Below are 26637 nucleotides of genomic sequence, written 5' to 3' on the forward strand. Positions count from 1 at the left end.
GTGAGGTGGTACCTCACAGTAGCTTTGATTTGCATTTCTCTAATAGTCAGTGATGTGGAGCATTTTTTCATGTGCTTGTTGGCCATCTAGAATGTACTTTTGATCCCTCACTGGTCTTGTTCATTATTGTCTTCTCTGTTGTCCTCAAGGCTATTGGGGTGGTGGTTTATTATGTTTTTTAATCTTTAGTACAAAAACTCACTGCAAGAATGCTCAAATTTTATTCCATCCAACTATCCAGCCAGCAAGACATACCCTCATTTGTTCACTTAAGAAACACCCTCAGAATGCCTTCTGCACATCAGACAGTTTTGAGTGGTGAGGATGCAGCATAGCATAAGATACAGTCTCTATACTCAAGGGCTTCTAAGTATGAGGGCAGGGAAGATAGACACCCCCCACCATAAGCACAGTTTAGGTCAAGATATAGAGGAAGAGCACAAAAGAGGCATCTAAGCCATGCTTAGAACAACCCAGACAAAGACTTCTGGATGAGGCAGCTCATAAGCCAAGTCTTGAAAGTATAGAAGAAATGAGCTAAGTGAATGAGCAGGGAGAGGTGCTCCAGGAATCTAACACATGTGACAGTGAGCCACAGTTGAGAGTCTCTAAGGAGTCTGACGTGCCTAGATGATAGAGTGAGAGGAGCCAAGGCTAAGATTTAGGCAAAAATCAGATTACGCAGGGCCTTGGTGTACCATGCTAAAGAGTCACAATGAATGAAGGGTTGAAAGAGGAAAGACTCCCTTACCACAAATGGAACTAAGGGCTGCAGCAGTGTGTGTTGTGTAACAGGAAATGTCTAGCACTGCACCTGCCACCTAGGATGCATTATAGCCTTGTGGTAAAACACGCAGGTTCCCAGGGCAACTAGCTCTGGCTCTGAATCCCACCTCCAGCACTTACCAGCCATGTGGCCTTAAGGGAATGTCTTAACCTTAGAGAGGCCATCTTTCTCATTTGCATTAGAGATGTTGGAAAGACTCAAGCAGAGCTTCTAGTGCAATTCGCTAGTGCAATTCAATAAATATTAACCACTATCACAAGTAAATACTACTCTTTTCTTCCTCTGCTCCCTCCCTTTCTTCCTCTTTTCTTCTTTCCTTTCTTCAATTCCTTGATTAATAGACAAGGATGAGATTGAAAAAAACATGCATCCCAAACCCTTCTATTTTTCCACTATGTATAATAATGGTCCATCATTCCTTTGGCTCAAATGATGTCTAGATGTTGGTCTACATCTGTTCACAACTGGATGATTCACGTGTGCACTGGCAAGAGTGGAGCGTAAATAGTCAAACCCAGTCAAGCTGGAGGCTGTAGGTCCAACTCAAATCGTCCCTTTTCCTGCTTCTTCCATGGAGACAGAGGACTAAATTTCATTCTGTTCTAAAGGTTTACCTCACCACGTGGATGAGAAGAGAAGCAGAGTGTTAAATACATGGGCTTCCCAGTCAGCCCTGGGCTTTCTTCCTGGCCTTGGTGGTTATTAGCTGTGTGATATAAGCAAGTTACTTAACCCTTTGGGGCCTTAGTTTCTTAATATGTAAAATGAAGATTATATCATCTACTCATAGCTTCCCAGAGATAGTGCAAGACACATCTGTAGCAGAGTTTGATACCCAGTGAGTTTTCAACTTATGGCATATGTTCTTATTCATTTTATTAATGTTAAAAAATTTTAAGTAGCTTGTATACCAGAGCTATTGCTAGTACAAACATGGATTTATTGTTAGTGTTATCTAACAATATTTATTCATGCTAATGAATTATTATTTTTTGTTATTATTTGTATTCATATTATGAAATGGTACAGAACATAAAAATATCCCTGGTCAAAGGCTATACATGGACCACTGTTCCCATGGTAAAGACCAACAGTTAGGCAAGCTGAGATAACCTTTTGAAAAGATGGGCCAGGATTCAGTTTATCTTCTCTACAAGGTCTACGCTCAGAACCAGACTTGAAAGGTTGCTGTTGTTTCAGAAGTTATCTTCGGAGTTCCCGTCGTGGCACAGTGGTTAACGAATCCGACTAGGAACCATGAGGTTGCAGGTTTGATCCCTGGCCTTGCTCAGTGGGTTGAGGATCTGGCATTGCCGTGAGCTGTGGTGTAGGTCGCAGATGCGGCTCGGATCCCGCATTACTGTGGCTCTGGTGTGGGCCGGTGGCTACAGCTCCGATTTGACCCATAGCCTGGGAATCTCCATATGCCGTGGCAGTGGCCCAAGAATTAGCAAAAAGACAAAAAAAAAAAAAAAAAGAAGTTATCTGGGATGGTCTTATTTGGGGCTGGGGACTAGAAAGAGGACTGTAGAATATGCTGACTGGATGTGTGGGCAGCTGCAGGTGGGTGGTCCTTCTGCTCAGGTTCATAGCACCTGCTCAAATCAAAAAGCACAAGTCTTCACAAAGAGCTGTGCAGCAATATTTTCCCATGAGGAAAGAGCCAGTGGGCCCAGAAAGGAGGAATGAAGGGCAGGGCCTGGCTATCTGGGTCAGGAAGGATTTGTAGGGAAATAAACATGGTAACTCATGAGACATCAGAGGGAATTATCTTCAAGAAAAGGACAGGCTTGGCTTAACTCATTTTTCCATGTGGTTACATTTTATTGGTGCTTGCTGGGTGACAAATCACCCATTTTTAGCTTTTATTTAGCTTTAGTTTTGATCTTATGAGTTAAGAATGACTAATACCCAAAAGAGTATGACCCTGGAGCAAAGCATGCTGGGAAAGCACATTTCTGGGTGCATGTTCCCTCTGTGCCTAGAGACTCAGATTCAAATAAAAGTCAAGACTACTGTCCCAACAGGGGCCATTGCTTTGGAAAGTAAAGCAGGGTTTTTGAATACCTCTTTGTTTGCCATTCTTATTCAGAGTTATCCAAAGACGAATCTGCTTCAAGAGAGGAGAGAGTAGTAAATTTAATTGGAGCTTTCAAACAATGTTCAGTTCAAAGCTAAGAAGCTCAAGATCAACTAAGTATTTAAAGCCACTGGCCAAATACCAAAATGAGTGTCTTCAATGGGCGTCACTTCGTGGGTCTCTCTGGCTCTGAAGAGCAAGTCCAAAGGGATGAGATTCTGTTCTTAGGTCCGTTAATGGTCAGGATGCTGGGGGAGAAAGCTAATCACCTCATTTCCTTTTCCGACTATTTTTGTTGTCCAGAGTTATACCCATAAGGGTCCGACCCTCTCTGGCTGAAAAGAAGGGAGTGTATTGGATATCTAGTTGTAAACTTTTGCATGCACTGGCTGCGACGGGTTAGTCAGAGGTTAACCTTATCTGTGGGGCTTGTTTCTCTCAACAATCCTGGGTGGGAAGCATGGTTATTAGGGCCGCTCCTTTACAGATGAGGAAAGGCGATTCTCAAGGACTTAGGTGCCTTGTGCAAGATCACACAATAACATAGTAAACAGGGCCAGAATATGAACTAGAGCCTCGCAAATTCTCTGTTCAAACTGAAACAGAAAGTGATCTTCCAAAAAAAAAAAAAAAAGGAGTTCTCGTCGTGGTGCAGTGGTTAACGAATCCGACTAGGAACTATGAGGTTGCGGGTTTGGTCCCTGCCCTTGCTCAGTGGGTTGACGATCCGGTGTTGCTGTGAGCTGTGGTGTGGGTTGCAGACTCGGCTCGGATCCCGCGTTGCTGTGGCTCTGGCGTAGGCCAGCGGCTATAGCTGTGATTGCACCCCTAGCCTGGGAACCTCCATATGCCACGGGAGCGTCCCAAGAAATAGCAAAAAGACCAAAAAAAAAAAAAAAAAAAGTGATCATTTAAATTTTTTCAAAAATTATAATGTTTAGTGACCAAACTCTGTATCTGGCCTTATTTCTCTTGACTTCTGGGCAGAGATGTGTTTTCTTCCTTCCTTCCCTCGTCTTTTTAGGGCCACACCCTCGGCATGTGGAAGTTCCCAGGCTAGGGGTCCAATCAGAGCCACAGCTGCCAGCCTGCACCACAGCCACAGTAACATGGGATCAAAAAAGAATCTGCAACCTACACCCCAGTTCATGGCAATGCTGGATCCTTAACCTGACTGAGGCCAGGAATAGAACCTGCATCCTTATGGATATCTATTGGGTTTGTTACCACTGAGCCACGACGGAAATTTGAGATGTCTCCTCTTTCTGAGCCACATAGAATTGCCAGTTGGTAACTTCTCAATTAGTAAAAGCAGGTGTGTGAGAGTCTACAGACTGGGGGATTTGAGCAAGTCACTTGCTGCCATGATTTGTATCCTTAGAGTCCAAGGATGTTGGAGTGTGAACAAAGCTTAACCCCACTGTATCATTTTAAAGAAAGGGAAACAGATTCAGAGAGGAAGAAGTGATTGCTCAAGGTTACACCGCTGTGGTGACGCAGACTCCTCAATGCACTCTAAGAACTGATGATGTGGCTGCTAAAGGGAGTTCACAGAGAAGAGATAAAACAGTATTTTTTAAAAATAAGCATTATTACAAGGCAACCCCTACCACTTCCTAGCTGCATAGCATCAGACAAATTTCTCTCTCTCCCTTTTTTTTTTGGCTGCACCCTTGGCATATGGAAGTTCCTGGCCCAGCGATCAAATCCCAGCCGCAGCTAAGACTTATGCCACAGCTGCAGCCGTGCCAGGTCCTTAACCCACTGCAGCCTCTTAAACTTTCTAACTCTCAGCTTCCTCCTGCGCAGGAACAATAACACCTACTCCATAAGGTGTGTGAGGATTAAAGGATGCTATGCATGCAAGTCTCTGAGCACAGGGCCTGGCCCACAGCAGGAACTCAGTACCGAAAGGTTGTAGTAAACATTTATTGAGTCAGGAGAGAGAGAGAGTGGGTTTGTGAGGTAGGGACAGAGCTGGTGGGGAACAAGGGAGTGATTTATGTCCGTCTGTTCTCACACTCCGTTCTACTTGGGAAACCAGAGAGGTGAAGATAACAGGAAAAAGAGGGCATGCCCTTAAGTAAATCATCTGTTGTTGCCCAGATGTCATTGTGGTAATGAGGAAACCCCCTGAAATCAGTTTGTCAACAGCTCCAGATAGGACTCTCCAGGGCTTTCAGTGGCAAGTTCAGGGGTTCCAAGAAGGATCCAGGAATGCGGCGGTCACAGAGGGGAACGGCTGTTTCTTTGGGAGTCTTCATTTTTGGATGTTCTCTGAGCTTTGGATGAACTGGAAGGGGTTTTTAGGCAAGAGCTTGGTCGGGAGGCATGTTCCTTCTCTACCTTGGCCATGTTTATCTTACTCCCATCACAGGGAAAGATGCCAACTCCTATTCAGTCAACAGAGTCAACTCTGGGAGGTTTATAAATAGCTTCTGAAAACACTCTGAAACTTCCCGGAGGACTTCCACAGCACTCCTTAATAGGAACCGATTGCAACAGCAGAAAGAAAGGATTTTCGAAAGGCAAATCAACAGGGTTGAAAAGGGTAAACAGAACACAGATAAAAATCACAGTGAAAGTGGGACTGTGGAGATGGCGGTCTGCGTGGGAAACTTTTCTAATTTCAAGTTTATAAATAAAAATATAGATGAACATTCAGACAGGATGTGGTTTAGATCGGCTCCTTCACAATAGTATTTTTTTCCACATCAAATAATAAGTAATATTAATAGAACCACATGGGGGAAATAACCTTGTTTGAAAGAACACATTTTTTTTTTCCCCAAGCATTTTTAGACACTCAGTTTTAAGTAGTAGCTACAAATTTAAGCTACACACTCATTATCTTTTCAGTTATAAACAATTCCTATCTATCTGGTTGTGGCAAGTATCCATGTACCCCTCACCAAGACCTTGACCCTGAGGTCCTCCAGAAGGATTGACACTCAAATTCCAGGGCAGAGTTGAAGCAGGTTTATTCTCCTCCAGGTCAACAGATTTTTACCTGAGGATAGAGACTCTCAGAGGATGGAGAGAGCACAAAAAAGCTTCTACCTCCTAGAGCTCACCTGAGCCAGAACAGTAAGGAAAGCGCAGGGTTCTTAAGGATTACTGTTTGTTATTTTTCATCTGCCCAGACATGACCCAGCCTCTCAGTTGAAGCTGATGGCACTGAGGGATGGAGTAGGAGGAGATGCCCAAGGCTATGAATTCTTTGTTCCCTGATCAAGAGGAGGTGGCTCTTTCAACGGAAGGGCCCAGAGAGGTCAAGGATGATGGTTCTGGCCTGCTGCATCTCTGGTTGCCCTGGTTGTATCAGAGAGAGCCCTTGATCCTCCTCTCTAGCGCCTCCTATGGGACCAACTAGGGACAGTCTGGCTTTTATCAGGAGCAGTGGGCAAGCAGTGGACAGACAGCAGCAGGCCCCTGGGGGATGGTTCCAGGAACCCCTACCAATCTCTGATCAGAAGTCAGATCAGAGCAACACATGTTTTCTGTGTAACTTCTGTGAAGCAGAGTAACCAAATCTTCTCTCTAGATAAATAATGTTAATGAGTGCTTCTGTTGTTAAAATGATTTCCCTTCATAAAATATCCTACTCAATGTTGCAGTGTTCATAGTGGCCTTGAGAGGCAGAGGTGATGGACGTGTTGAGAGTGCTCATTTTTCAGGAGAGAACTTGGAGCACTGCAAAGGCAAAGCACATCTACCAAAGTCCAGAGCTATTAAGTGCCAAGCCTGGGACTTGAACCTATGTTGAAACATAGATAAAGTCTTAGGGCCTTTTCATTGGGTCCACTGGTTCCATTTAGCCACATAACTCTCTAACTCACTCATTCATTCCTTCAGCAAGCAAACTGAGTACCTGCCACATTGCAAGCACTCTTTTAGGCACTTGGGTAATGTCACAGAACGAGGTGGACAGAAGTGTATGCCCCTGAAGCCAGATGCAGAATAAAACATGTGTACTGTCTCCTGCACCACCACTCCCTAGCTTAGGCAGTGTAGCTTCCCGCTCAGGGAGCTTGTTGTCCTGGGAGGCAGGGGACACAGGCAATAGATGGTAATCAAAATACTTGTTTATGGAGTTCCCATTGCGGCGCAGTGGTTAACGAATCCGACTAGGAACCATGAAGTTGTGGGTTCAATCCCTGGCCTTGCTCAGTGGGTTAAGGATCCAGTGTTTCTGTGAGCTGGGGTGTAGGTAGCAGATGCGGCTCGGATCCCACGTTACTGTGGCTGTGGTGTAGGCTGGCAGCTACAGCCCCAATTAGACCCCTAGCCTGGGAACCTCTATATGCCAAGGGTGTGGCCCTAGAAAAGACGAAAAGACCAAAAAAAAAAAAAAAAAAACAAACAAAAACTTGTTTAAATGCTAGAGTAAAGGTGGTAAGCGATCTGGAGGAAAGACAGCAGCGTGAGGGGGATCTGAGGAATTGTGTCAAGGGATGACTAACATTTTAAATAGGATGTTGATGGTAAGTTTCACTGAAAACAGGTGAATTTGAGCTTGATGGAGCTAAGAGATAAAGGCATCTGGGTAAGAGCTTTACAGGCAGAGTACATAGCAAAGGAAGAGGCCCTAGGGAGCCTGCGATGGCTGGAGTGAGGGAGAGAGTAGTTGAAGTTGTAGTGAGAAAGATCCCGGCCAAGTCACGTGGGTCCGTATCAGTCACTGTGATGATCTTACCTTTCACTCTGCAATAGTCATAGAGCCTCTGCATGCAGAAGTGATGTCATCTAGTTATAATTTTTAAAATTATATCATTGGCTACTGATTTGAGATGAGGTTGATGAGGGCAGGGTGGAAGAAGAAAGAAATGCAAAGAAGGTGTGTGGCAGAAACAAGCAAATAGATTCCTGGGAACTTTCAAGTTTATCTTAGACACTGTGAACTGGAGATTGGTGCTGCCCATCCGCCTCTACATGAATTAAATCATGAGCCACAGCAGCCCCTGAGCAGAGCTAGGAGATCAGGAGTGAGGCACTCTGTGCTCTGGGAAAACTGGCAGAACAGGTCTTCAGATAGGTATTTTCAGAAGATTTAGTGAGCCCAATTTTTGCATCTCCTCATATCTGGAAAAACACTAAAATCCTTCATGGTGTTGTCTGCTCCCAGTGACTGGCAGTAACCTTCACGAGACTAAGAGCAGCCTTCCGTTAAATGTGTGCTTGGCTGCATGTACCTCCCCCTTCACTGAAGTCACATAGATCCTTATATTTTCCCTGCCTCTTTGGGGTGGTATTTCAGAGTGATCTTAAATGCTGCCTCCTGGGCTACAGTCCTCATTTTTCCCCAAGTAAAACTTAACTCTCAGCTTTTAGTTTGTGCCTATTTTTTTTGGCTACACTCACAGCACATGGAAATTCCCAGGCCAGGAGTTGAATCCGAGCCACAGTTGTGATCTATACCATAGCCGTGGCAACGCCAGATCCTTAACCCACTGCACCCCAGTGGGAATTCCTAGGTTGCGCATATATTTTTTAAGTCAACGACATACAAGAAGACATTTTTGATTCTCTTTTTGCAATGAGGTTAGCATAACATACTTGAGTTTTATCCCAAAGTAATGGTACCCTTTCCAGGCCTGGCCCTAAAACCTCTAAACTCCACCCCTTCTGCAGCACCCATGGAGAGACCCTGTGCTGAGGAGAGAATCATCATAATATAAAAGAACCTGGTTTCTCAAAGACTCTGGGGAGCAGGGCTACTGCCCCCCACACCAACTACATTGCCCTGTGGCTCGAATATGTTTGGAAACTATGAAAAAGAATTAAGAAGAACATTTTTTAAAAATTCCCAATCCTACTCTCTATTTTTCAGTGCTATTACTAGTGACTGTTGAGATTTACTTTTTGATTTTCCAAAGCAAGAAGAGCAGTGCACATATCACTCACCTCTTCTCCCAGTGACAGCTGCTCAGAATCACAGCTATGTACTGTCACACTTTTTGGCATCACAGCACAAGCAGAACACGAGATGCTTTCGGTGGAGACTCTATAAGGCCCTGCAGTGTTTGTTGGCTGTGGAAAACAAGACGACCATACAACAACAGCACAGTAATAATTAAAAGAGGTTTCCCCTTTCCTTCTTCTTAAAAAGATATTTGTGGTAAGGCTTCCTTGAACATTCCAGCATTTGTACTATTTGTTAGAATTATTTTTATTTTTATTTATTTATTTTTTTTGGTCTTTTTGCTATTTCTTGGGCCACTCCCTCGGCATATGGAGGTTCCCAGGCTAGGGGTGCAATCACAGCTATAGCCGCTGGCCTACGCCAGAGCCACAGCAACACAGGATCTCAGCCGAGTCTGTGATCTACACCTCAGCTCACGGCAACGCCGGATCGTTAACCCACTGAGCAAGCGCCGGGACCGAACCCGCGACCTCATGGTTCCTAGTCGGATTCGTTAACCACTGCGCCACGACGGGAACTTCAAGAATTATTTTTAAAATAGAACATTATTCACTACACCAATCACTGAAAAATATTTAACTCCCTCACCATTATATTATCTATCTATCCCCTTTTGTCCATCAAATTTGTGAATTATCAAATATCATTTATTGGAAAATTCCCGAAGTCCGAAACCTAACTGACCTAATGAGAGGCAGACAGGGAACTTTTCCCCAAGAAACTAGCATAATTCTCACCTTGGACATAGGAAAGGGGAAAGGCGGAGCCACATGGCTTTTATGTGCCAGGTTCTATACTAGGGACATTATTTAGGATCACTCACAGTGGGTTGGTGGTTAAGGTGGAAGGGCCAGTACTAGTATCACTTCCCTCTGACAGGTGAATGAACAGACTCAGACTTGAAGTGACTGTCACCAGGCCACACCAGGAAGAGCCTCTGGATGCCAGAAAATGTAGGGCATCACCAAGACTCTCCACATCACTGCAGATGCTGCGCAGTGTGGCAAAATCAACCCAGACCAGTGGGGAGAAGCACAGCAGCATAAGGGTTTAGGAAATCAGCTTTGAGTTCAACCAGAATTAGGTGTGGATCCTGGTTTTGTCACTTTCTAGATGGAGTCCTTATCAGTGTGGCTTAATCTCTCTTACTCTTCGTGTCCTTAAGGATCAGTGATGGTGATAAAACATGGAGCACAATGCTCTGGCTTACAGTGAGAATGCAAGTTGTAACCACTGTGGTTATTAACCTAGTGCTGATAAAGGGTCTCCTGACTCAGAAAGGAGCATCTCTGGAGCACTGAAAGGTCTGTTTACAGATCCGTAAGGCAGCACACTTGCTAACGACCCTAGCATCTGCAGAAGGCTCTCTCAACAGGCAGTGGCTGTCCTGAGGGCCAGAATCAGGCTAGGCAAGGAGGCTTTTTCAGAGGTTCAGGTGAGAAGGGCGGTTCCTGGAGACGGGGAAGGAGCTACCCCCCAGCCATCTCCTGTCTTTGCTTGTCTCCTTTCACATAAGTGGGTATCCTATGCATGGGAGGGACACACACTTATTCTGGTGCAAAGGCCTCCCACCTGAAGGAAGGGAGGTCTGTAAACCCTGCTACCATGGAGGAAAGGATTTTGTTCCATCTTTGGTCAGGTCCAATGCTGCAGAAGGGCTTGGTAATGTTCCCGGCTTAATAACAGTGTTTGAAAGTATGTTATTATTTCATTATATGAGGCAGATGTGATGGGCCTCATTTTACAGAGAAGAAAGAAACGAAACCCAGAGGTGCTTGCTTTGAGTTCCTTGAGGATTTCAAACTAGAACCCTGGTCTCCTGAATCTTGGGCCAGTGCTCTTTCCACTCTGGGATCTTAAGCATGGCGATGAGATATCTAAAAACTCTTCTTGGAGGCTGGGACAAAGCACAGGCATTAGCTTAAGTGGAGAGTAGACTCTAGTCTGATATTTTAAAGGCTTTGACATGATTCACACTTTGAGTCTTCTTTCCCTGTGTTGTAAGAAGTGGATAAACGTTTTGACCTTGCTTACCTCAAATGCAGGATCAAAACAAAAGATTATGTGTGTTGATGCTCTGGGAGAGGTGGAAATCCACACGTATACAGGCAGAGAGGCCCAGTCATTAACCAAGTCTTCAGAGGTCCCAAGGTCACTGGATTGACCATCCACAACTTGGCCACAGACGCAGACATTTTCAAAGGTTCCTGAAAATGGCAATATACTTTTTCAAAAAAGTTATAGCCCCCAAACCATGTGCTTTACTGCCTAGAACAAGTCATAGCCTGTGGATTATCACAAGGAAGCCCAGTAAATATTTGTAGATGGAATTTAATGAATGAAGGCACAAACTCTCTGACTCGCCTTCTGGGGCTCGTGAAATCTTATTAAACACACTTTATTTAGCAAGCTTGGTTATTTGCTTTTTTTCCCCCCCTCCATATCTCAGCAGATTAAATATAAGCCACTTGGAAAAGAAAGAGGTGCTGTCGGAAGCAGTGAAAATGTCAATAGAAGACTTGACAGCTTGAGGATACAAGATAAAAAAAGAAAAGCAAAGCAGACAAAGAAGCCCACCTCCCCCACAATACAGCACTGGGTTGCTGAACCAACAAACAGCTAAATAAGTTTAAGATCATCGGAGATGTGCACAGACTTTTTAAAGGGACTTTCACCTAAATAATTTACTTTAAAATGTTTTGACACTGTAAAGAGGGAGTTAAGCCTCCTTATCAGCGTTATGGAAGACAATGGCCTGGAAGACTCATGTATAAAATATCTCTTCACCCCTTGTGGTTCTTTTGTGTTCTAGATAGTCTGGGGAATTTGCTGTCAGAGGTAATGCAAAAAAACAAAAAGCAAAAAACACAAAAACCAAAAACCAAAGACCCCTCTTTTTCATCTCATCTATGTAATTCTCTTATGATGCAGCTGTCAGAAAGCACTTGCCCCAAAGACTTCGTTTATTACCAGCTCTTCCAGGGAATGGAGTGCGTCTGCCACTATCTATTCCAGCTTCAAGATCTGGTCTTACATCCTTTTCTCCTTTTGTGACAAAATACAAGAAACAAACCACCAAACAGCCACGTCAGTAAAATAAAGGGACAGACATTAGCATGTGTACAAAATTATGGCTGTGACAAGGGATGATGAGCAGATTGCCTGCAGAAAGTAAAAGATAGAAAAGGTTCAGTTTCCTTGCTGAGTTCTCCTGATTCCTAAGCCCATAACATGGATTATGTGTTCAGTCACTATCCACCTGGGATCAACGGAGATGTAAATTCAATGTGTGGCTCTACCCTTTCTCATGAATGAACAGATAAATGACACTCAAGTGGCTCACTGCAGGCACATTAGATTTAGTGTGCTAAGCCAGGAGGGTTTCTTGGAGAGTTAACCATAGGAAGCAATGTTTAATCATCTTAACGATGGACATAATGATGGAATAGTCATGTCAACAAAGGACAGAAGGACGGCAACAACAGATCAGAGCAGCCTTTAATTGGACATCTGGCGTCTGCCTGAAGTACTCTGAACACTTTATTTGTACTCTTGAAATTAATCCACACAAGAACACAGTTGAGAAGTCCTGCACATTAGCAATCAGGAAACTGAGGTTCAAAGAAGTAAACTTCAAACCTCAAATCAGGAGTTCACTTTGTGGTTCAGGGGTTAATGAACTATTCTAGGATCCATGAGGATGTGGGTTCCATCCCTGGCCCTGCTCAGTGGGTCAATGATCTGGTGTTGCCGTGAGCTGTGGTGTAGGTTGCAGATGAGGCTCGGATCCTCCATTACTGTGACTGTGGTGTAGGCCGGCAGCTGTAGCTCCTATTTGACCCCTAGCCTGGGAACCTCCATATGCCACAGGTGTGGCCCTCAAAAGCAAACAAAACAAAACAAACAAACAAACAAACCCTCAAATCACACAGCTAGTAAAAGATAGGGCTAGACTTTACTGTAGATCTCCCTGCTTTCAAAATTCAGTTCTTCACCCTCTCTCCTCCCTCTCTCCTCTTCCTTCTCTGTCTTCTTCTACTCTAACTCCATGGATAACTAACTACATGCATATCTTCTTTGATCCACCATGTACTAATACTTTTTTCAGGAGTAAAAGGATTCAAATAGCAGCATAAGTTTATGAGCACCCACATTTTACAAAGCACCATGGCATAAAACCTCACAGTTTACAAAAAGAATGGAGGAAAAGAGTATGTATTATTAAGTGCCTGTGATGAGTCAGGACTTACGTATTTTATTATCTCCTAATTTTCTCAACCACGGTGTAAATTTAATCCCCACTTTACAAGCAAAGGGATTGAGGCCAAGAATTTTTTTTTTTTTTTGTCTTTTTTGAGGCCGCACCTGCAGCATATGGAGGTTCCCAGGCTAGGGGTCCAACCAGAGCTACGGCTGCCAGCCTATGCCAGAGCCACAGCAACACCAGATCCGAGCCGTGTCTGTGACCTACACCACAGCTCACAGCAACACCGGATCCTTAACCTACTGAACAAGGCCAGGGATCGAACCCACAACCTCATGGTTCCTAGTCAGATTTGTTTCCACTGCACCACGACGGGAACTCCGAGGCCAAGAAACTTTAAGGAAGAAGGTTCCCTAGAATCACACATCCAGGAGAAGCTCTGACTTGGCTAAATAGTCCCAACAAGGTGACTAGGATACATACAGCCTGAACCAGTGCTCTGCACTCCAGGACATCAGGGCTTGGAGAGTTCATGTGCTCAGGTAAATGCCTGGCCTTGAGGGAATGTTTCCCAGACATTCTTGTACAGCACGCAGAGAGTACAAATTCTGGAGAATACGTCGACAGTAGCTGTCAAACATGTAAAGGAATACATTTGCTGACAAAGTTATATTTCTATAAATAACAGGGCAGATGCTAAAAATGCACTACAGAGCGATCTTAATTGTGTGTGGTTATAAAAATGATAATGAGGAAGTAGTAGAGGAAAATAAAAATGTACATTTCATAAATAATATCATTAGTAGAATATTGTCCTTGCCATTTAATGGAATAAAATACAGCTGTTAAAATGATGAATTACACTGACATTTACTGACACAAAAAGATATTTAACATACACTCCAATTATAAAGCTTTTCAAAGACCATGTATTAGATGCTGAATAAATCTGTATCTCTGAAATGGAAACTCCACCACACCCCCAGCATACGTGCATCCTGGAACAAATGTATTTAAACCTTACAGTTTTAATTGGGGTTGGATTTAGACAGTGGAATAAAAGATAGCCTTTATTCTTCAAATGTTCTTGAGTTTTCTGAATTTCATTTGCAGTAATAACAACTAGATTTATTGAGTGTTCTAACTTAATTACATTTCTTTCATTATCACAATAATCCCACTTCACAGATAATGCAATTTGAAGCTTAGAGAGAGGCTCATAATATGCCTAAGGGAATGGCAGAGCTGAGATTTAAGTAGATTTTCTGCTTCTACTAATCTATGCTCCTTAGTATTACTCTATGCTACAATAAATGTGTAACAATTTTGATATAAAATGCAATTTAATTATAACGGTAAAAAATAATTTAGAATTTCTGTTTTCCAGAAAATGCACAATTATCTTGGCATTCTGCACAACATACTAAATTACATTTCAACTGTTTCATTATTTTAGGGCTCCCCACCATTCTGTATTTTCAGAGACCTCCCTTTCTGAATTTCTAATAGATACTTAAAATAAATATTGTCTAATGTTTCTTTAACTCCTGAGAGAAATTGTTTCATAAGAACTCATTAGTCTCCAAGATGCCACTGGGGCCTTGAAGAAGTAGAATATGTGGTTTTCTGGTAGTGTGGGATGTTTGGGTTTGGTTTTGTTTTCAGTAAAGGAATTCCTAGATTGCCAAGTGTCAACACTCAAGAGGTTCAATGGAATTTAACCCCCAAGCCACAGCCTTAGTGTATTTGGTGCTTTGTAAGACACAGTGCTGCTCCTCTGAGACCCCACAGCCCTGGAAGATGCCCTATCTCGACTGCTAACGCCACTTTTCTTGTCCAAAGGTCTCATTAGGCCGAAGTCTGAGTCTGACTTGTGAAACCTGCTGTATCAGAACCTAAACTCCCGCCTTTAGAAGTCTGCTTGTTCACAGGATCAGTATGCCCTTCACACTTCCCTTTAAACCCCCTTAAAGTCAGTCTGTGGGTGGTTCTGCTTTCTTGGAGAAAGATGAAATCTACTGCTTGGCAGGGGCTCTCAGGGGAGCCTTTGTTGCCTTCGAGATGTCCGTTCTCACTTCCTGTGCTGGGCAACATTTAGAACCCAAGTGGTAATAAGAAAGATCTGTGCTCAGCCTAGACTCTAAGTTTCTCAAACAAATGGTGTTTGTGGTAAGCAGGGTATATCTCTTGAGAATTATTATGATATATATATATATATATTTTATTATTCTGCTAGAGCTAGGAGATTGCAGGCTGAGGCTTGAGATTCATAGAGAGGCAACTGGAGAAAGGGAGTTTTCCACGACATTTCAAAAGAGGGACTAGATCATCTGCTAGGGAGAAAGAGGGCCACAGCGGATGCCCTGGAAAGAGAAATGCTGTGCACCCAGGGGGAGAGATGTTTGGTCTTCCACTCTGGGTTTTCTTTTTCTGCATTGTCCTTCCCTCTAACCATGTGCCAGGCTTGGTAAAGTCTGACAAAATTGAGTGCCTCTTGGTGGTGCTTAAAGAAATAAAGTGAGATGGCTCTTTCCACACATGGCTGAAAAGAAAGAACTGCAACAGAGAGAAAAAGTAGCAAAGTGAAGAAGAAGCTGAGAGTATTGACCTGGTAGGAGAGACAGATGTGTGGAACATATAACCACTTCCCAGGGGTTCTCAGAAACACTTGGGCAATAGGCAAGTCTTCCCCTGTACGCTGCTGGGGCTTGGGTTATGTCACTTAGATACAAAAGAGAAAGCTGCCCTAAAAGGAAGGGCTTGGGGACACTTGGCTTATTCTTGGTTTAGGAAATTTAAGTTTCCTATACGATGAAGAGAACAGGGAAAATATTTGTCCGGTATCTAATAACCACCAGTAACTGCATCTTTTATTATTCACACATCACTGTAGCTTTGTAACAGTGATTTGACTTTTTATTCCCAAACACAGAATATAAATACTTCCCACAGCTAAAATGTCTTGGAGAAAACATAGACCTTTTTTTTTTTTTTTCCCCCTAAATATTGATCTCCTGACAGTTTTATCAAAGGACAATGGAACTTCAGCTTGGAAAAATCAAAATCAGAGAAGTGAACTTGCAGGTCTCATTCTTGCTTTGGTTATAAAACTGACTAAATGATTTTCACGCATTTCTAAGAACAAATTACAGACATCCCAAGGAGACTTTTCAACACATCACCAACTTGGAAACAAAGACTGGAAACTTCAACTATGAAAAAGCTTTCGACACATCTGATAGGCCAGCCATGGGTACAAGCCTCTTCGACTGATTTGGATGAACCCAAGACCTAGAAGGGCAGGGGCAAAGCAGCAAGCCCACTCAGAATCTTCTTTCCCCAGAACATATGTGGTCACTTCGTACACCCCCTTCCCCAGCCATTCTGTCAAAAATTTTTTTTCTGTGACAAAGCCAAAGATCTGAAGGGGAAACAGAGGTAATTGATGGCCCAGCTGATAGGATTTCCAGAGCAGAAGTTGAGACCTCAGAACACTGACCCTGTTTCCTCGACATCCTCTAGCGCCTCCTTCTTTGATGCAACACCCACCAGGGAGAGCCATTTCCTCCCCCAGCATGTCTGCAGAACACTTTCATCTCTGGGTGCTGGCTTTCAAGTACACTGTTCCATCAGCGTGTGATCTGAACCAGTGTCCCCAATGCCCTCAACAACTGAGAGAGAGCACAGATCAAAGGCTTCGAGAGGAGAGGCTGCACCAGGGGCAAAGGGACTCTCTTCCAAGAAGGAAAGGTAATCACTTCTCAGGACTTCGTCTGATGGAGCCCGTTAATACCATTTGCATCTTGCAAGACTTTTATTGGCGGGCTAGGCCAACTGGACATTTTGTTATATATTTTGGTGTTTTCATTCTTCTCAATAAAACCATGACTATTCATATGACTGTTATGTATAAACCAAATAGAAGTGACTTTTAATGTGTATAATGACTCATCTCAGTTTTCAAGTCAAACACATGGAAAGATACATATTAAAGTAGAAATTTTACATTAAAGGCATTCGAACTTTTGGAGTTTTGCTTTGTTTAGAGGAATAGAAATGTTCTTTTTTTTTATTGTTGCCTCTTTTATTTGACACATGAGCAAATGAGATTAGATGAGCCAAGGGCTTGAAGTGGGGTAAAGCTGGAGACTTTACAGGTTGTCTGAGGAAGGGGCAGTGTTTTTTAGTGAAGAAAAGTAGACACATGTGTTCAGTGTGTTGGGCTTGGAGATAGAGTGGCCAGAAAAATAGGTCTTTTGTTCCCAGGGTTGTCAGTCTCATTCTCATTGCGGAGACCTCTTAGAAGCAGAAAATTTTAATAAAGTAATATAAGATGGTAAATACTGAAAGGGGAGAAAAATGAGGGGCTGGAGGAGACTTATGACGGCTACTCTTTTCATTTTGGGACAATGTGACAGGCCGAAGAAGACTTCACAATGGATTCTGAAGACAGAAAGAGTTTCGTATGCACTTTAAGTAGGTATTTAGGTGTGGCTGAGACACAGGGACTGTGAATGTAGGTGAGTTGTGGCGTGTTTGCCTTTGAGGGGTAAAGCTCAAGAGAGAGTCAAGAGATTCTGGAATGCACTGTGTGCTAATGAATCTGAACTTTATCCCAGGGCAATGGACAGCTGTCAGTAATGCAGGGAGATAGATAGACAGATTGATTGATTGATTGATTTGCTTGCTTTTTACGGCCACACCTGCAGCATATGGAAGTTCCCAGGCTCAGAGTCAAATTGGAGCTGCAGCTGCCGTCCTGGGCCACAGCCACAGCAACACCAGATCCAAATTGAGTCTGCCACCTACACCACAGCCCATGGCAATGCCAGATCCTTTACCCACTGTGCAAGGTCAGGGGTTGAACCTGCATCCTCACGGATACTAGTCAGGTTCATTTCCACTGTGCCACAATGGGAACTTTGCTATTTATTTATTTGTGCATTCATTCATTCAATATTCACCCTCTAGCACTTGTTATTTAAGGAACATTTATTGAGCACAGACAGGCGCTGGAGATAAAGCAAAACCAAACAAATGCAAATAACAAAATCAAACAAAATATCCTTCCTTCAAGGAGCAGGTGGCAATTTTAGGTACAGTGATGCAGGGAAAGCGTCACTGAGAAGGTGGCATTTGGGCAAAGAGATGAAGGAGGTGAGAGGTAAGCCATGAAGATATCCAGGAGAAAAACATTCCAGGTGAATGGAAAGGCCAGGGCAACCATCTGGAGCAAGAGACTGGTGTGTCTGAGGAACACCAAACCAGCTCAAGGGGCTGGAGTGAAGAAGTCAGAGAGATGGTGGACTTGTGGTTTCCACGCCAAGTCAGAAGGATGCCACCTGCCTGTTCTGAGCAGAGACAAGAAGTGCCTGGGCTTCAGGCTTAAAAGGCTTCCTTGGGGTGGGGGTGGGTCAATGGCAGAAGCAAGGAAGCAAGGAAGCAAGTTTGGAGGCCAGTATAGTAACCAGTATTAGTAATCATATTTGGTTTTAGGTGTGGCTGGATCCAGGGTGATCAGCCCTCAGCTGGCCTTCCTTTCATACTCTGCTTTCAGGTTTATTTGTTTTATCATCCAACAGACTTGAACCTGATAAGGCAAGAACTTGAGGTTGTAAAGCTGGACACTGAAAATGCCAGGCTACAACCTGTTAACTGTTTCACCATCATATGGTTCCATTCAGTCTTTGTTAACTGTCCATCACCATCTCCTTCTAATATTCAATTGGTACACTAATGACTAATCTCAGTGTAAGAATGAATGTCTCCTTCCCAATATCTTCAGCAAAATTTCCAAATATCGCCCTCCGTGGTCCATCCTACAGCACAGTGCATCCTTGAGTGTGGACAAGAGGATGGGAATCTCTTGTTTACCAAGGGCTGGGAAAGGCCTCACTCAAACCTCATAGAACAAGGGTAAGAGAGGGGACAAGGAAGCAAAAAACATAGGTTGTCTAGCTTGGCTTTTGTTATTGGAGTATACTTACGAATATCACAGTATTCCTAGCCATCAAGTCCTTTACTTTTCTACCTAGTAACCATGTTGAAATTCATGGCTCAAACAGTATGATGACCTGCAAACCCCTTGAAAATGTAACCTTGGACCTAAGGAAAACTTGCCAAGTCTGTGTCCTCCTCCCTCTCCCACCCTCTCTCACTTCTCCCCACCTCTGCCCATATACACTCTTCCTCTTCTAGGGTCTCTTTCCACAGTGATCCATCAAAATCCTTCTGCAGTGACAAACAAAAGACACTTCAGTTCCACCCCGCCTTGAACGACTGAAGTCAGAACTACTCTAGGTAACTGCAGGGTAAATAAAGGGATTCCTAAGGCCATAGTGCAGCATGACAAATTAGCAAGAACATGCCCCTAGGACAGGAGCAAGCTTCCCACCCAGGCTGAATCACCAGCTCACTGTTGGGAACAATTTATTCGATGCAAATGAAAAACCAAACATTTATAAATCAACTAAATAAGAAGCTTAGGGAAACAGCTTCTGGGACTTGGAAAAAAAATTATTCTCCATGGGAGTTGAAGGATTGGAAACCTATCAGGGCTTGAGGCATGTACACATCTGGTATGTGTTGCCGTGGCACTGAGTTACTTTTGTAAAGTTCTGACCAGTTGAAGGCTTCTGTTTGCAGGCCTTGCATATGGCTGGAAAGCCTTTCCTTAATGTCAGAAGGACATATTGGAACTGCCAATTCTACCTCCAAAAACAAAGCTCTGATTCACCCCTCTCAGCCACCTTAATGCCCCCACACTAGCCCATTCTCTTGTCTAGACAACTGTCTGCAATAGTCAATTAACAAGTTTCCCTGCTTCTAGCTTTTCAATTTTAAAAAATTTTTGAATAATGCTGGCTTCACGGAAGAGTTGCAAAATGCACAGAGTTCCTGTGGATCTCTTGCCTGTTTCCCCTAATGGGAAAGCTAAGGAACCAATATTGATGTAGGAACTGTGAACTAAACTGCAGATTTTGTTCAGATTTGACCAATTTTCACAGTAACGTCTTTTTTCCTTCTGTTTCAGAGTCCAATCCAAGACAACATTGCATTTAGTCAGCACCTCTCCTTAGTCCCCTCTGCTCTGTGACAGTGTCTACGTTTTTTCCTCACCCTGCATGCCTGACAGTTTTGAGGAATACATGAGGGACGGTATTTCCTAGGATGTCCTTCAATTTGAGTTTGTCTGAGGTTGGTCCCGCAATTAGAGTAAATGAATGGATTTGGGGGAAGGAGTCCAGCTGAAGTTGCCTCTTTATCACATCACATCAGGAGGTACCTATTATTAGCATGGCCTATTGCTGGTGTCATAAGTCTGCTCAGGCTTCTCTAACAAAATGCCACAGACTGAGTGGCTTATAAACAACAGAAATGGTTTTTTTTCATAGCCCTGGGGGCTGAACGCCTAAGAGCAAAGTGCCAGCGAATTCAACTTACAGTTAAAGCCTACTTTCTGGTTCACTCTTCATGTGGAAGGGACCTGTCTGGGGTCTCTTTTATAAGGGCACTAATCCCATTCATGAGAGCTCTATCTCTGGGACCTAATCACCTCCCCAAAGCCCCACCTCCAAATACCAGCATGTTGAGGGTTAGGTTTCAACTCAAATAGGCATTTGAGTGTGTGTCTGGGCGGGGGGAGGCACAAACCTCTTGTCTAGAGAAGCTGGTGACATCAACCTTGCCCATTTGGTTAAGGATATGTTTGCCAGTTTTCTTCTCTTTAAAGTTAACTGTTTTCTGCTTTTCCATACCCTACTTTCTGGAGGTGAGTGATGAAGTACAGAGCACGCTTGGGTGCTACTGGTGGTGTGGAAGTTGGGGGAGCATCTGGACCAAATGCAGATCCAGGATATACACTGAGTGCACTTTAAAAAATCAGAGCAGCTACACTCTTACCTAACACCTTACAAGGGCTTCCCGCTGCCCTCAGAGAAATGTCTTAGTCATTCTGTATCATCCTCCTGGGGGCTGCTACAGAATTGAAATTGATGTTAGATGCCCCCTATTATTACGTGTTTAGAGGTAGCTGTCTTCTCAGGGATAATTATAAATTATCACAATGTATAATTCTGTATTTATTTAATTAGTATCTTCCTCTTCCATGATTCTGGTTTTTTTTTTTTGTCTTTTCTAGGGCCACACCTGCTACATATGGAGGTTGCCAGGCTAGGGGTCTAATCGGAGTTGTAGCTGCCACCCTATGCCAGAGCCACAGCAACATGGGATCTGAGCCATGTCTGCGACCTACACCACAGCTCAAGGCAATGCCGGATCCTTAACCTACTGAGTGAGGTCATGGATTGAACCTGCAACTTCATGGTTCCTAGTTGGATTCATTAACCACTGCACCATGACAGGAACTCCTTTTTTTTTTTTTTTTTTTTTTTTTTTTGTCTTCCATGATTCTATAAGTAGCAGGTGGTCAGGGCCTGAGTGTGTTCATTAGTGATACAGCTCTTACTATAAAGAGGATGCTTATATATGTAGGTAACAGAAACTAGTCCTGGCTACCCTTCAGAGTACTGTTGAGAGTAATGGTTGATAGAGAATCATATTCAGGCCTGAACTTCCAGAAAATAAGGCTCCAAACTCTGCTGCATTCCTGAGATGACTGGGGCACCTCTGGCCCCCCGCTGCCCTAGGTAGTAGTACCCTGTAGAGAAAACCTCCAGATTGATCTTAAAGTGCTCCCACCACCAAGAGCTGGATGCCTCTGAGACCACCCTGGCCAACGAAAGGGACCCTGAGCGGTACTTCTTTCCATAGTTACTGACTTCTTCCCAATCAAGTTTATTAAAGGGGAATCTCCTTGGTAAAGCTGATGACCTGCTTGGGGCGTAGCTCAGAGGGCCCTGAAGAACTGATTTCTTGCCATTCTGCCTTTGTGAGACAGGATTCAGAAAGGTAGAAATCCCTGAAAACATAATGTGGGAATTCAGGTGTTGCGTAGCAAGAGAATACGCAAGATGTCCCACTCACTGATGCATCACTGATTCTCAATAGACAGCTGTCAAAGGAGTATATGATTGCCAGCCTTAGCAAAGAAAAATATAAAAAGCTCAGGTCAAGTTGAATTTCAGATAAACAATGAATGGTTTTTTTTTTAAATAAATATGTCTCATGTAATATTTGGAACAGAATTATACCAGAAATGTATCTGTTGTTTACCTGAAGTTCAGATTTAACTAGGTGTTTTATATTTTATCTTAAAATGACACTGAGGAGGAAAGAAGGAAGGAAAGGAAGGAGGGAGGGAGGAAGGCAGGAGGGAGGAAGATATGAATCCAGCTACCCCAGGTTCATGCTGTTAGATTTTTGGTTCATTTGTCTCTGAATTTTAAAAAGGGAACATCTGTCTATAATTTGACCTTTCATGAGGAACTAGCCACTGGGAAAGAGTAAACTGATGAGCCTGCCTGGAATTTCTCACTGTTAACTGACAAGCTGGCTTTCGACTAAGATGTGGTGTACCCTGTAGCTTGGTACAGGGAAGGAATGTACTGACTTCAGGGACAGTCACAGTCCAGTCCATGTGACAGATTTTGCAATATAAATTAATAAATTAAAATTCCAATTTTATGTCCCATTCCTGAGAGTTTAATTACCATGATGCCAAGCTTGACAGATCCATCTGCTCCCCTGGGTGTGTTCAGGGTGGGGACTGCGAGGCTCCATAATTATATTCCTGTGTCTTAGTTCTTAAATGGAATGGTAAGGGTATGGTGTTGCTTATTTTATTCTTTGTAACACTTTGTACATCAAAATATTTTATGAGGCATTTCCAAATAAAATGAAATAAAAAGCAGAGTGGTCTAGTGGAAGATGATGGATGGATTTTCTTTGAGATGATATTGGCGTGAGCCCAAATTAGCCACTGTTTCATTTCCTTCTATTTTACACTCCAACAGCATTGGCACTGAGTTAATCAGAGGGTTTTTAGTGCCATCTCATGCTGTGTTCTTTCTTTTATATTTCCAGGCCTTCTGCTTTGCCTTTTGTCTTGGAAAGCCTTCCTTTATCCTTTCTTCCAGCCACTCCCAACCTTTTTTTTTTTTTTAAGAGACAACCCATCATTATTAAATGGGGCAATTCAGGAATTTTTTTTTTCCTACTGGCAAGCCCCTCCTCCAGCCTCCCCTCCCACCACTCACTGTAGGAGGGTCTCCTTCTACCCCTGCCTTATTTCTCCAGCTCCCAATCAGTTGTGGTAGCTTCCCTGTTGCTCCCTGCACATTGTACTATGATAGGCCTTTTACAGGTCTGTCTTGCCACCAACTGGAACCTCGTCTACCCCCTGAACCTAGCAGCATGACTAATCCAGGTTTACCCGACTGAACTGACCCTAGGACATACCTAGGACATGCTCACGCATGCGCATGTGTGCACACACACACACGCCAACTGCAAGTAAATTTTCAGCTGCATATTAGCTGCTTAAAGCAAAGCTCATAGGTCTATATTCCTAAAGCATCACGGCCAATCCAACTTTCTTCTTTTAACAGTGAGAAAACCAAGGCCCAGAGAGGGAGAGTAACCTGCACATGATCACACAGGAGCGGGGTGGCCAATTCAGAGCCAGACCTAGATCTCTTCCAGTGGTGCCTGTTGCTGGGGGATGATAAGCAGGTTGTCCAACTTCCCAGCTTCCCTAACTCATCAGAGAATTTAGGTAGAAGTTGCACCCTCTGGCACAGCCCCATGGCCTGTCCAGACCTCAAAAGGGCAGCCTGTGGAAGTGTCCACAGTCCCGTGGTCGTTAATGCAGCATTTGTGCTCTTCCCAGTGCCAGGCCCTACCTGGCGGTCTCGCTTTGTTTTGGTCAAAAGTCTCACTGGCAGAAACAGTAAGAAATATCTGTGGACTCTTTGAAGGCTTTTCCCCTGGAGCCTTGTTAGCCCTGGCTATTGGCAGCATTGGCCAAGGCCGACCTTGACCTGAGGTCAGTTGGTGTGAATGGAAACAGAGGAGCTGACTCCCTAGAAGTGCTTGCAAAACAAGTTGCTCTTTTCTCAAGCTGTGGATTCCATTAACTAACTGGAATGGCCTTTATGTATTTGGCAACAGGAGGCTTGCCCTTCTCTTGCCTCTTCAACATTTTGGAGGGAAGAATGCTCTATGGCCAGGGATTTCCAGGGCCAACCTGGAGGGAACATCTCAGCATGGATTTCCCAGACTGGTTGCACTCTCTTTTGGAAGGTGTCATCCTATTTATCGCCGGTCTCCATTGCTATGTTGGCATAAGCATGGCTGGTTAATAACTCTTTCTTTCCTTCTCTCCCAGTTCTTTAGGGGAACCCCCAGAATGGCTTCATTTGGTTCCCAATGGATTAGAACATTAGAACTTTCTCAAAGTGACAAGGGCTTTTTGACTTCACCTGGACCAATCCTTCATCTTTTCAAACAGAGAAACAAGACTAAGAGGGAAGAGCTTGGGCTAAGTTCTCACAAGATTAAAACTGGGACTAAGTCTAGGTTTCCTGGCTCCCTCGTCAGGACCAAGAACTTCAAGGAATTTACAAATAACAGACAAACAAAAAGGGCCTCAAACACCGATAACATTTATCCCCAATTCCTTTCCCTTTCGTTCTTTCAGACTCTCTCTCATACACTCTCTCTCTTGCTTCTGTTTTTGCATTTGCTTATATTTCTAATTCTTCATTTTTGTTTCCTTTGCCTAATTTTTTTCTCTGCTTCCTTCAACTTGTCCTTCAAAACCCAGCTCTGGGAAGTTCCATGGAGTAAATGGAAGGGAGGGAGTCTGAGTTATCAGTTTTGAGTCTTCATTTAACCATTTATGCCCTTGCTCTGTCCTCCTGGTAGCTGGGTATATACTCCACTCTGTGATTTTGGGCTGTTGGCTTATCATCAATGAGAAATAAAATATTGCTGGGCTTATCAATAAACAAAGGATGTCACAGTCATCAGGGATTGCAGCCTCCAGCAGGTGGAGCTGGTGAGCCCTGAGGGGAACTCAGGAAGGAAACCTGCCACTTTAGCAGCCATCAGACTGCAGCCACTCCCAAGGTAAGCCCCAAGGAAATTCAGGATGTGAAAACACTGGTTACCAGCCCCAGATATCTGAGGTGCATATCAAAGGAATGATTTCGGTGAGCCCAGACCTTGCATCTTCCCATACAAAGAAAAGTGCTAAATTCCTTAACTTGAGCTATCTAATTTTCCTTTATTAGCATTAATCTTTTGTTCCTACTACCTGCCTCTCCTTGCACAACTCCTATATATCCTAGCTCCCCTCTCACCTCCTTGGAACAGTTTTCTCAGGGTTACTTGAGATGCTGCCTCCTGGGCTTAAGTCCTCAGTTTTATCCACCAAATAAATCATAACTCTCAGCTTTTTAGGTCGTGCATATATATTTTTTTAGTCAACATCAGCATGACATGACAGGTTGTCTTCTGCTCCTGTCATCACTATAAGCAAATGGCCTGGTATTCACTGCTCCTTTAGCCTGCCTGGGCTGAAGAATGGGACAAAAAGAGTAGAATTGACCCAGACCTGCCCAGCATAGCCCAAGAAAGCCCAATTGACATCACAAGGTAGAAAGAGTCTCTGCCTCAGGAGGAAAAAGTGGTATGCAACTATACATATGAAATATCCTTGCTCCAAGATAAAACAGTTTTCATCCTTTAGTCATTCAGTCATTCAACAAGCAATCACTGAGCACCAACCATGACCCCATTTTCTCTCTGAAACTATACGTCATTAAAACTATTTGCTCACAAATGTGTTTTTCTGAGAAAAGGGTTTATAGAAAAGGGTTCTTAACCTCAACCGAAGGAGTAAAGGCCCCCTAGTAAAAGGGTTCACTTGGGTTTTTTTTTATTTGCCGCAGAAGGTCAATATTGAATAGAACTGTATGGCTGCTCACCTGTCAGTGCAAACTAAAGAAAAAGTTTTGCCCAAATAATTTGAGTTTTACTAGAAGGGTTGACCAGAAGGTTGAATGTCAGCGTGCTGATTACAAAATGAGTGCATTGGTCATTCACAATCATCACCTATGCTATTTGCAACTGACACTCTAACCATGGAACATGTACCCTAAAATTATAATAAAAACACTGAATGTTTATAATTACCATGTTAAATTTTAACTGTCACCCTAATAATTTTGTAGGTAGGGCTCCTGTATCTTTCTGTTAGCACTTTCATATTTGTACCCGTTTTCTCCTGTTGCACTAATACAGGTCCCCAGTAGTTCCTTTATGGTTGATTTACTATTTTTTTCTTGTGTAATATGATTTTAAGATCCTTTACTATGTTGATTTCTCTTTTCTGCATTTCCTAGTTTGTTTGTTGATTCCCTTAAATACCTCATTGAAAATTGATCAGACTCCACATGCAACCAAATGTTTACCACCTCCCATGGACTGAATTATGTTCCCAACTCCATCAGAATCTGTATGTTGAAACTCTAGCTCCCAATGTGATGGGATTTGAAGATGGTACCTTTGGGAGGTGATGAGGTTTAGAGGTCATGAAGGTGGGGGACCCTGATGCTGGGTTTAGTGCCCTTATACCAAGAAACACCAGAGAGCTTGTCCCTCTCTCTCTCCACCAAGAAGGCAGCGCTCTGCAAGAGAGAAAGAGCTCTCACCAGAAACTGACTAGGCACCCTGATCTC

At 43.4% G+C, this 26637-nt stretch overlaps 1 protein-coding gene and 1 long non-coding RNA gene across 10 annotated transcripts in view; one reads left to right on the forward strand and one right to left on the reverse strand.

Moving 5' to 3' along the window:
* Nucleotides 1-26637, forward strand: part of LOC102161373 (uncharacterized) — a 358117-nt gene that overhangs the window by 324038 nt on the left and 7442 nt on the right. For 2 of the 7 annotated variants that reach the window (XR_014825984.1, XR_014825982.1), the window contains 2 exons: nt 11240-13113; nt 13380-14076. The exons of 3 other annotated variants lie outside the window; for them this stretch is intronic. This is a non-coding gene — a long non-coding RNA (uncharacterized LOC102161373). Of the gene's footprint in view, nt 1-11239; nt 13114-13379; nt 14077-20027; nt 20276-26637 lie in introns of those variants that run through there. 2 more of the 7 variants (XR_014825974.1, XR_014825980.1) reach the window with 2 other exon arrangements.
* Nucleotides 1-26637, reverse strand: part of LOC146407170 (uncharacterized) — a 391157-nt gene that overhangs the window by 16538 nt on the left and 347982 nt on the right. For 2 of the 3 annotated variants that reach the window (XR_014825954.1, XM_084993837.1), the window contains 2 exons: nt 10825-10997; nt 8772-8897 (listed from right to left, as the gene is read on the reverse strand). Coding sequence is in view for 1 of the 3 variants with exons in the window: in XM_084993837.1 (XP_084849963.1) it covers nt 8772-8897; nt 10825-10997 (299 nt within the window). In the remaining 2 variants the exon portion in view is untranslated. Of the gene's footprint in view, nt 1-4782; nt 8520-8585; nt 8898-10824; nt 10998-26637 lie in introns of those variants that run through there. The other variant, XR_014825955.1, reaches the window with a different exon arrangement.

The sequence above is a fragment of the Sus scrofa genome, chromosome 1, assembly GCF_054392235.1.
Source record: "Sus scrofa isolate SSC_HxYL_T2T_F1_AM1 chromosome 1, Sscrofa_HxYL_maternal_Yorkshire_Landrace_v2.0, whole genome shotgun sequence".
Taxonomy (NCBI): domain Eukaryota; kingdom Metazoa; phylum Chordata; class Mammalia; order Artiodactyla; family Suidae; genus Sus; species Sus scrofa.